Genomic DNA, 11,292 nt, shown 5'->3' with positions numbered 1-11,292 from the left:
CAAAACCCAGTATTTTCTTTTCTCATGCCATATTTTTATGTAACATCTAGACATCAGAGAAGCAAAGCAATACATATTACAACAATAGGTTTTGATGATGAACAATTTAGTTGGTCATCACGTAGTTTAAAGGCCTCTTTAATGGCCTATATGGGAAATATAAATCTAAAAAAGAGTGGATATAGTGTATGTACAACTGATTCACTTTGCTTTACACCTGCAACTAACTCAACATTGTAAATCAACTATACTTCAATAAATTTGTTTTTAAAATTCCAAATATATTAACATACATAAAACTAAAAACAATCTAATTTAAAAATATTAGGATAAAACATAGAAGAATTTTAGTAAAATACCCGGATGAATTGGTCTTTGTAATCTTGGTAAGCAACTTTTATCCATAAAACAAAGATTGACAGATTGTTTTATAAGAAGTATTCTCATGTACAAAATACACTGTAAACAGAAGCAAAAAAATATTCTCAAAAATATGGTAGACAGAAAACGAATATAAATTTCATGTAAAGTGTTTTAGCATATTAATAAAAAGAAAACCCAAACAATTTGGAAAGGATATGAACAGTAGGCAAAATGGAGATATGGCCAGTGAAAATTTATAAGTATGCTCAACTTCATGGCTGGTCAGGATAACACAAGTGAAAACATTAAGATGTCATCTTTACCCCATCACATTGGTAAACCTGAAAGGACTTATCTAAAGCTAGTAAGGATATGGGGTAATTGACATTCTCTTATACTGTTCATAAGAATGTGAATTTTTAGCACCTAAAATGTACTTACTCGTTATCTCAGTGATCCTATCCTTCTTCTGGGAATCCATCCCAGAAAATACCAATACATAAGGATAGAGTACAAGGATGTCTACTATTGATAACATATATTGTTAATGTAAGTTAATTGTTAAAAATGTATTTTTATCAATTACAAGTCAGTAAAAACTTCTTGAATCAAATATGGTACATTTAAACTATGGAATGTAATGAATCTATATTAAAAATAATTGGTAGATAGCTATACCCTTCGGAAAATGTTCATGATATTTTTTAAGTGAACAATGGAAATTACCGATACTTACATACATATACATATATGATCATGTATTTTTTTCTTCCAGTTTTATTGAGATATAAATGACATACAGCACTTTTTTAAGTTTAAGGTGTACAGCATAAGGATTAACTTACATACATCATGAAATGATTACCACAATAAGTTTAGTGAATATCCATCATCTTATATAGATACCAAATAAAAAAATTTTCTTGTGATGAGAACTCAGGATTTACTCTCACCAACTTTCATATGTAACATACAGCAGTGTTCCTTATATTAATCATGTTGTACATTATGTCTCTGGTACTTATTTATCTTATAAAGGAAAGTTTGTACCTTTTGACCACCTTTGTCACCATACAAAAATGTTACATTATTCTAGACTATATTCCCCACACTGTACATTTCATCCCCATGACTGACTCATTACTCATTTATTTTGTAACTAGAAGTTGGTACCTCTTAATTTCCCTCACCTATTTCACTCATTTCCCCACAACCCTCTCCTCTGACAACCACCGGTTTGTTCTCTGCAACTATGGCTCTGTTTCTGTTTTGTTATGTTTGTTCATTTGTTTTGTTTTTTAGATTCTACATATAAGTGAAATTGTATTTTTCTGTCTGACGTATTTCACTTAACGTAGCACCCTCTAGGTCCATCCATGTTGTTGTAAATGCCAAGATTTCATTCTTTTTTACGGCTGAGTAACATTCCATTTTATATTTATATACCACATCTTCTTTATCCATCCATTTATTAATGGGCACTTAGGTTGCTTCCATATTTGTCTATTGTTAATAATGCTACAATGAACATAGGGGTTCGTACACATTTTTGAATTAATGGGGTTTTTTTCTTTAGAAAAATACCCGGAAGTGGAATTGCTGGATTGTATGGTAATTCTATTTTTAATTCTTTGAGGAAGCTCCATACTGTTTTCCATTTTGGCTACACCAATTTGCATTCCCACCAACAGTGCACGAGGGTTCCCTTTTCTCCACATCCTCACTAACATTTGTTATTTGTTATCTTTTTGTTAATAGCCATTTTGACAGGTGAGAGGTGATATCTCATGGTTTTGATTTGCATCTCCATGATCGTGAGTGATGTTGAGCATCTTTTCATGGGTCTGTTGGCCATCTGTATGTCTTCTTTGGAAAAATGTCTGTTCAGATCCTCTGCCCATTATTTAACTGGGTTGTCTGTTTTTTGGATGTTGAGTTGTATGAACTGCAACAGCACACTCTCTGTGAGAGTCTGACACACCTATAGTGTGTGAGAGAGATGACAGTTTTGTGCATCTTGAGGTGGAGTTGTAAGAGTTTCTTTTAAATATTTGTGAAGAATTTGGATTTCTTTGTGTATTTTTCTCAGGAAATGGTCCACAGTTTTCATCAGATCCTTAAGAGGATCTGTTCCTCAAAATAGTTTAAGACACTCTGTTCCTAACACCCTGTAAACATGACAGAAGTGGGCGTCTCATGACATAATAGACATAGTACCCATGACTGTGAATGTGAATGTTCTATGACATCTTTTCTAGGGAAAAGAATTTGTAAAAGGAAAAAGGATTCTGAGAAGCTTTGGCAGGGAACCGTCTCTCAGCCATCTGTATCTCTCTTCCTCCTCCTCAGTCTCCTACTGTTCCCATCTTCTCTCAGTCAGGCAGGTAATTGGAAGTAGAGGAAGCGCTGCTCTGGAAGGTGAACCCTATCCCTTGAAAACTTACTAAGGACCTGCCAGTAACCCACCAAATCTGTTCAGCAAAGTCTCCGAAGACTGCCTTGGTTCTGTGACTAAAGGCAGGCAGAGCAGTGGCAGGAACCAAAGAATATACAATATTCTTTTTCTGATTTCTTTCCCAGAGCTGGCATGGGAGAGATAAAAACTGGGTCTGAGTCATTTTCTATAATCACTCCACACCCTGCTATTTCTCATAACATGCCTCTGTGGATGATTAATGTGTTTACAAGCAGATAGTTTTTTATGAAGCATTTATTGACCCTTATTATTAAGATGCGTGTGTTTCACTGGAAGCATCTGCTCTGAGGCCTTTAAAGCACATGATGATCAAAATAGGCATGCATATGGAAGGAGTATTCTGTCCATGGACCACAAGCAGGTAAGCTCAGCATGCCAAATAGTGACGAAATAAGGGGGAAATACAATGGAAAAACACACTTGAGAAAAGTATTACATAAAATAATTTACTTCTCATTCAGAATGACTTTCCAGACCTATTGGTGAGACAGCAGTCTGTGAGTACAGATACAATCTGAAAGTCATAACAGTTCTAATAGGGCAAGACCAATAGAGTTACCACGTTTGGATCCTGGAGTTAACTAGAGACAAAGTGTGGAACTGCATATAACAGAAAGGGGCGCTGATGAGGAACTCTGGGGACAATGAAAGCAAGACTGCCAGAGAGACAAAAAGTGTACAACTGAGGAAACCTATACATTTAATACATTGAGATTCGTATACACACACTCCGGTGTCTTCATTTTGCAGCCTATTACATCTAATGGCTTAAAAGCCACAAAGGTGCCCATGCATGTAATTTATACTGGAAAAATCCTTTCAGTGTTCAGGTATGCATGTGTGTGCACTTCAAAGGCAGTAGTTTTAAAAGAATGAGAAGAAAATTACTTCCTGGCCATTCATTAATAATTCAGGTGATATCCTGCACCTCCATTTATAAAACGATACAGTAATAAAAACATTGTACAAAACATCATAAATAACATAAAGGAGACATTTTCAAGTATTTCATGTGCCTTGAGAAAAGTTCTAAACAGTAGTTCTAAAAATTGGTATCTGTTTTTCCTCTTTTTTTTCTTTTCTCTCTCATTTCATCTCAGAGCCTAGAAAGAAATGCCTTCAGTCTGTGAGTCCTGATGTTTGGGATGGAATGAACCAGATTCTACCTTCAAAAAAGAAACTTATGAGGGCTTTTCAGTTTGTGAAAACATGTTCCCCCCTTATAAAATAGAATCTCTCCCCTGATGCTGGTTTATAAGGAATAGGCAAATAGCCTAGAGCCATTATGGGGAAACAAACAACCACAGTGAACTAAGGAGCCTCATCTGATGGCTAAAGTTCTCAGGGAAAAGCAAAATGAGAAGAGCACCTTAATCAAGAGGGGAAAAAAGAGTAGGGGATAAGAATATTAATCTTTAAATCCTGTGTCCTTACTCAGCCAGCATCTTATAGTAGGTAGAGCTGGCGAGGCCCTACCTAAGTTTCTTCATTCTGTTCAAGCACCTCATCTCCAACTCCATACCAATCTGGCTCCCACTATTATGCACCAAGCACCCAAGCAAGGAAGGGGAGGCCAGCAGCTTGGGGACTCAAAAGTGCCATTACTGATAACCAGCTAAAGACAGCCCTGTGTCAGGCAGGCATAAGATTCTTTATGTTTGCGCCGTAGAATACTGTCCAACTTGGAGACTGTCGGTGGTTAAACTAAGCATGAAATCCCTGGGATGTTTCTCTAGCAAAACTCATGGAGTTTTACAGAATCAACTTTCCACAGGTGAGCATTCCTTTCTTAGCCTGCAGGGCAGCTGGTTTAGTTTGCCCTGTTCAGTTGCAGAGTGAAAGACTGGGGATCAGAACACGCATGTATGTATGTACACACACTCTAGTTATGAGCACCTAGGGTCTTTCCTGCCATTCTTGCAAAAATATATATGTATGTATATATACATACATATATACAGAATGTGTGTATGTACATATGTACATGTGTATATATATATACACAGACGCACACACATGCACACACATATGTACATAAAATAGATCAACCTCATCTAAACATCTCGAGTTTGGAGAAAGTGCTGGTTAACAGAACACATGTGCCTGTGGATGTCACATGAAGTGTCCCAACCACCAACCAACCAACCTGAGGTCACACTGTTGGCAGGAGAGAAAATCCAGACCCACAAGGCCATTATTTGGATACTTGCTCACATGGCACCCTAAAAGAAATTTGGGAAAATTGGACTGGAATGAGGTCCTGCCCTGATGAACACCAGAACACCAAAACAAAATCTAGTTTTTGTATGGGAGTGACTCACACATAGCCAGCAGCATGAACACTAGGCTACAATGTGAAGAAAGCACTGATGCTTAATACAGATCAATATTTGGCCTCAGGTTTTCCAGGCACAGAGTCTTGGCATTTCAGCCTCCACCACTGAGCAAGAATTAGGCACACTGGGGCACCAGGGAAGGACAGTCTGTAGAACTTTTGGCTCCTTTCTGCTTCTCTGACCCACAGCTGGAAAGGTTGGCCAAATCAAGATAGAATCGGGACTTGAGGAAGCGGCGGTATGAATCCTTTTCCATCAGGTTGAAAATCTTCTTCTGAGCCTCATCAAAGCAGGTTATCGTAGGCTCCAGCATGTTACGACTTGTCTCCTCCCTGGTGCAAGAGTCCAGGTTTACCTAAGGGGCAGAGTCCAAGGCTTCATTAGACATTTTACCCCATAAGGATGGGAGGCTGCATGCTTTGTACTGTGTGCACTCTCTATACCCCAGAAGTGAGAAAAAGGACATTCAGCTCGACCCTGGCACATGTGAGAGAACATAAAATGTTCAACTGCTTCAGGGTGGGTAGGGCAATAACTTCAATGATTTCTCACAAACTTGGGATATTCCTCCAAAGAAATTCATGACGGGAGATCATCTGGATGAAAGAGCTTTTTACTTAACTTATTTATTTGGGGCTGTCAAGATTGTAATAACCTGCTTCACTGTTGTACCTTTAACTCACATCATCTAAGGATCCATGCCATTGAATGTCTAGAAAATTTCACTAGGATGCAGACAGTTCTTTGCCACGCAGACCTACCTCTTTGGTTGCCTGGACTGAGATGAATTCATTATAGATCTTTTTGGCCTTGGGACTTAGTTTAGAGGGTGATTTGATTTTCTTGTACTCTTCACAGCTGATCCAGAAGTCAATGTTCTCCTCACTGTATTCAGACTTCAAGAAAGCTTTGAAAGCGGCCAGTCCACCTGTGCCAGAGGAGAAAGAACCACTGTTGTCATCACAGTGACTGCCCTCGTGGGCACTGTATTGCAGATAAAGCTGGGGTGCTCGAGGGAACAAGGCATCCCTTCAAACAGTGCCCTATTTCCTCCTTTTGGGAGGTCACTGGAGGTCAGATGTTTGAAGTCTCTTTCAAGAAAGCATTATGTTTCTGAAATGCCTATGCTGCCCTCAATTGCCAAAGTGAGTTTGGGAAAGAGAAACTGAGGTCGATTCTGCAAGAAATCTCAATATTTGGGGGTTTTCCTCTACCCATTTTCTATGTGATGAAAGAGATGGTGGTTTTCCACATGGATTGTGTATGAGCTTTCTATTGTATATCACAAAGCTCTAGGATATGGTAAAATTTTAAGCAGGCTGATTTTCTTGAGTCTGAAATGCAGAAGAAATCCAAGGCTTTCTGTAATTCCTATGAGATCAGGCATAATATGAGATAACTTGTCTATCCAGTGTGCTTTATCTTCATCCCAGGGAGTGGAGGTTGGGGGAGAAGCTGTCATACTTACATTCATGACTAATCAGGTTTTCCAGTGATTCAGCCCACTTTTTGACTTCCTCTTGGCTCACCCTAGAGACATTACAGAGAAAGAATAACCTGAATGCTAGGATACAAAATGGGGGCAAAACATTTAAGATCCTGAATAAATAAAACCCAGAGATTTTATTTTCCATCATTACGCTGAGACCTGTCATTGCACAGGGCCGGCTTTCCACTAGATGTATGGAGATTTCAAATGCAAACGTGATCTCCATGGAAATGGAGGCCTTCATGAGCCAAATCTAGGTTAACTAGGGACATGACTTCCTCTTCTCCTTACAGAACACCTCTGTCATCAGATAGTTAATACGCAGTGGCTCTTTGCCAAGGCCTTTTCTCTTACCTCTGACAAATCACCACTTTGTCCCTCTTGCTGTGGGAAGAATTATGTTCACAGGAATCAGACTTCTGCAGCAAGAAACCGAGCCGATGTTTCATATCTTTTGCACTGCACAGATGAGGGGGAAAAAAAAAAAAAAAGAATAATGACACACAGCTCTCTTTAGAAGATACCCTAATGGTACAGTTCAAAGGGCTCATCACTAGTAAAGGGGCAGGGGTAACTTATTTAGGATATAGGAGTTGAAGCTGGCAAGAACTCTCAGGAAAATGAGATTCTGCTTCTGCTTCTGCCTATGACTTACTGCAAAACCTGGAGCACAGCCTCCTTCATCAGTAACTGGAATCCTGACCCTTCAGTCTACCTGCGGAGCCTCTTCTGTAAACCTGTCATTTTGACCAAAGGAACACTTAGGTATCTTCAGCAGAAACACATTCAAAACTTGACTATTCTCTGAGTAAGTTTTAGATATTGGAGAGCAAGCAGTGAACGGTGAAATATAGCACTTGCTTGTTGTGCGCCACCTTCTGGAGGGTAGTTGCTACTTCCATCTGCCTCACTGCTAGCAGAGCAATGGAGAAGAACCTGAGGAAGTAAGGGTTTGTTCAATTCCAGCCTGGATGTGGTGAGCAAGTCACATTATGGAGGTGTGCAGCTCCAGCAGAGAGGAGTGGAAAATGAGGGGGTAAACACAAATGTTCATGCTGAAACCTGAGCTCCTGCAGGTTTGCTTCTAAGGAAAGCAAGCTTTCCTGCTATTGCTACTACTTTCCTTTTTAACATCTACACTCTAAGGATATTTACACTATAAAGCACATTTGAGGCTTAAAAACAATAATAAGGAGAAGCAAGCAAGAGTCATCACTGAAGCTCCTGATTGTTTAATTGGAGCAGAGCTTCCAGCTTATGGTCACTGTTTAATAGGTCGCTAGGGTACGGCAGGGCATGTGACTCATTCAAAAAGGAGGACCTTTTAATAAGCTTTGAGCTCAACCTCCTCACTTTTTGTTATTTATTCTTTTGCTTGGATCTCTTTTCTTATAAAAGCTGAGATACAGTTTTAAAGGAGAAATGTTGTTTTGAAGGAAATGAAAGACTAAATGAATGACGAGTTGTTCCTGTTTAGAGGGAGGAAAATGAAGCCACAAGGATAAAAGGACATTTTAGGATGGCTACTGATATAATAATGCCTTATCTATGTGCATTTCTCCAGAAAGTTTAAAATCCATTATATTATCTTCTTTCCCTCACGAGACTGTTCTCCCTCCTCTGTTTCCCCAAGTGGTCACGGGATACAAAATCTTCCTTAGTGATAGCAAGATCTAATCATGAAGCCTGCAGTGATTCTAAGGTGATAATGTAAGTATATTGTGATTGGGTCAAAATAGAAATCATCTCATGTTTCCATATGCCAGGTCCAGCTGAGATCTGACAGTTATTGACCAACGCAGAATCTTTTCGTGAAGACTTGAAAGTACTCTTAACAAGTACATTACACTTGTCCTAATAACACAATAGAACCATAGAAATAAAAACCAAGATGACTCCACTGACCTCTGAAGTAAGAAACCTGGATTTGATCTGCACTCTGCCACCCACCACCTACGTGACCTTGAGCATTTCACGTTCCCTCTGGAGCCTCAGGCACCAATGTGAGAATGACGGTGCTGGACAAGATGATTCACAGTTCACCAGTGAGGAAAGGGAAGAGCAGTTGACCCTGCTGATATAGAGTTTACCTCCCCAGGTTAGCCTCTTAGCTCCTGGAAGGCAAAGCTCTAGAGTAATTACTCACCTGTCTCCTAAAATATTTACCAGAGCATAACCTTCTCCTGACACTCCTGTATTTTGTATGATTAATTTTCTAGATGAGTTAACTGAAGCTTGGATTGATTTGCTCTATTCAGTTCAGGAAATTAATGGTGGAGGTCAGGGCCACTGTTTTCATAAGTACTGTCTGCCAGACCCTCCTGATTCATTTTAAAGTAGCCATGAAAGAATGAAAAAAAAAAGAGATTATTTTTTCATACTCCTGAATGACAGGAGGTAAACTCCTTAGGATTATACAAAAGACTGTGCCTTCTGAGATAATTCTGAATTGAAATTTAAGGTGACTTCACCTGCAAATTTAAGGTTTGCACAGGAACAAGAGAGGGGGTGGTACATGTACAAATTGACTTTTTACTTTATAAGATTAAGTAATGTAATATGCACTAGTTTTGTAGTTTTTCAGCTAACTAATATATGAGCATTCTATGAAAGCATTTATTTATATCTTTTTTAAAACGGGAAAGACATATGAGTAGCTGCATATCTTTAAGGTTTTTTTTTTTTAATCAAGAGACAGTACGTTGACAAAACAATGCCTTTAAGATGAGATCTTCCACAGAGCCCTTAGCTGATTTGTTATGATCAATACTTCTCAACCACCAATCACATATGGCATTTCGAGAACTAGAGGTAGGGGCAGAGAGATAAGGGAGACCTAGTTTTGAAACTCTTATTTTATTGTAGCATTTGCTTATAAGGACACAGAGTGAAAGATACTGCAGCATCACACAGACAGCATAGTGCCTTTCTGGTGATGTAGCCAAACTTCATTCTGAGGTATCCTCCCCAAAAATGAGATCTAGTATACAATAAGAAAGCCCAGACCCATGATTCTACGTACCTCAGTGATATTCAAATAGCAGTAACATAGGTAGAGACATTACAGACCACTGTATACAGTCCAAAAACCTCATATCACTTCTTAATTAGAACTAGCTTGGTCAGAGGATCAGAACAGTCCTCAAGACCAAGGTCATAGAAAGCAACATATGGGATGCCAAAATTTGGAGTGAACACTTCCCAAGTCACAATTTCTAGCTAGTCTTGAAGGAAAGCTAGGAGGCTGATGCTCTCCTCACCACATTGTTTCTAATTCCAAAGAACCAGGTTAGTAAGTAGGATATGCAAATAACTTAAAAAGTCTATCTGAAAGTTTAACACTATCTGGTTTAGTGGCTGAAAATAATCTTACCTCCTCAAGCAAGAAGCCGGCAGACCTGCAAGTCCTTTGCACATCTTGTGTAGTGTGGGATTCACGTTAGGAAAGAAATGCAGCAGGGAGAGCTGTGGCTTCTGTTCTGAGCACACTTTGCCTTTTCTCCGGTAAAGATACTGTCAGAATCCTCTGAGCTTCTCCCTCCCAAGCCTGTAGGGGTCTCATTTATAGCCCAGCCAAGACCGTCCAGCCAATCAGATGGCAGCTCTGTAATACCATCTCCTCTCAGCCTCCTTCTGCCTCTCCAGCCTCTGGAAGAGATAAGGAAGAAAGGGCTGACGCAACAATGCAAAGTGAACAGGCAGAAAAATCCTCCTGCAAAGTAGACATACAGAAAATATAAACTTGCTCAGTGCTCTACGGATGTCTGAGGTTCTGAATGTCCAGAAAAGGAAAAGATAGGTTTACAATGCTACAAAACATGGGGTTTATTCATTGTCTGTAAAAACAATGTCAAGGGAACTTGCCTCCTGGAGGGAAAGGGGCTAGCAGGAGTTCATGGGCTTACTTTGGGGCTGACTCTCAATGCACTTCCTCCTTTGGATTAGAAATATTATTTCATACATGGTCTAAAATCTGATCCTCACTGTTTCCAAAAGGAAGTGGGCAGGATCCATCGTTTCCAGGCAGGGATTTGCAGAAGTTGCTTTCTCTGTTGCCACGTTCACACAGGGATGTGCGGGAAGAATAGCTGGAAGACAGACAGTTATACATCTGGCAGCACAGAAAACTAGCTGAGGGAAAATAGATTAGCTACATCTGTAATCAGCCTAACTGTGGAATACTTTTCTAGAACTCTTATTAAGAACAGGACTCATCCAAGCATTGCCAATCTCTTTGGTACATGCCTGCCTCCAGCAAAATGCTTCAAAACAGCAGCCGGAAGACAAGAGGAGGGAACAAATGAACAAATATAGACACCTGTTCTTATCTGTAAGTGGATTTATATCTTACTATGTCTTATGCAATTCTAGGTATCCAAACTAGTATTTCAAAATATTGAGAAACAGTGAGACAGGGAGAGAAGAAACATAGGTAGTTTGCTTTGCATGTTACCAGGGTCACAGTGAACATAAGAATATCTAACCCTGCAGGTGCTTCTGAACCGACCTGGACAATTACTATCTTTGGTACACAATATGATGGATTGAATACTTCAAAGAATCATGCAGGTGTTTCACATCTTGTAGTCATAGCTCAAATACTCACATCAAAGTTACAGAGGGATCTT

The 11,292-nt window shown here is 39.3% G+C and overlaps 1 protein-coding gene across 5 annotated transcripts; it reads right to left on the bottom strand.

Moving 5' to 3' along the window:
• Window positions 1–3,264: 3,264 nt before the first annotated feature.
• Window positions 3,265–10,202, bottom strand: RGS4 (regulator of G protein signaling 4). Of its 5 annotated transcripts, XM_032651794.1 has the most exons (6): window positions 10,038–10,202; window positions 7,320–7,401; window positions 7,019–7,123; window positions 6,644–6,705; window positions 5,937–6,103; window positions 3,268–5,530 (listed from the first exon to the last, which is right to left on the bottom strand). In XM_032651794.1, exons 2-6 carry the CDS (start codon window positions 7,346–7,348, stop codon window positions 5,291–5,293), a joined length of 603 nt encoding a protein of 200 aa, XP_032507685.1. In that variant the 5' UTR covers window positions 7,349–7,401; window positions 10,038–10,202; the 3' UTR covers window positions 3,268–5,290. The 5 variants fall into 5 exon arrangements, with proteins under 5 accessions (XP_032507672.1, XP_032507685.1, XP_032507678.1 ...); XM_032651781.1 differs by lacking the exon at window positions 7,320–7,401 and having other exon boundaries at window positions 3,265–5,530; XM_032651787.1 differs by having other exon boundaries at window positions 7,320–10,197.
• Window positions 10,203–11,292: the final 1,090 nt, after the last annotated feature.

The sequence above is a fragment of the Phocoena sinus genome, chromosome 1 (assembly GCF_008692025.1).
Source record: "Phocoena sinus isolate mPhoSin1 chromosome 1, mPhoSin1.pri, whole genome shotgun sequence".
NCBI lineage: Eukaryota > Metazoa > Chordata > Mammalia > Artiodactyla > Phocoenidae > Phocoena > Phocoena sinus.
This window is presented reverse-complemented; position numbering and strand designations above follow the sequence as displayed.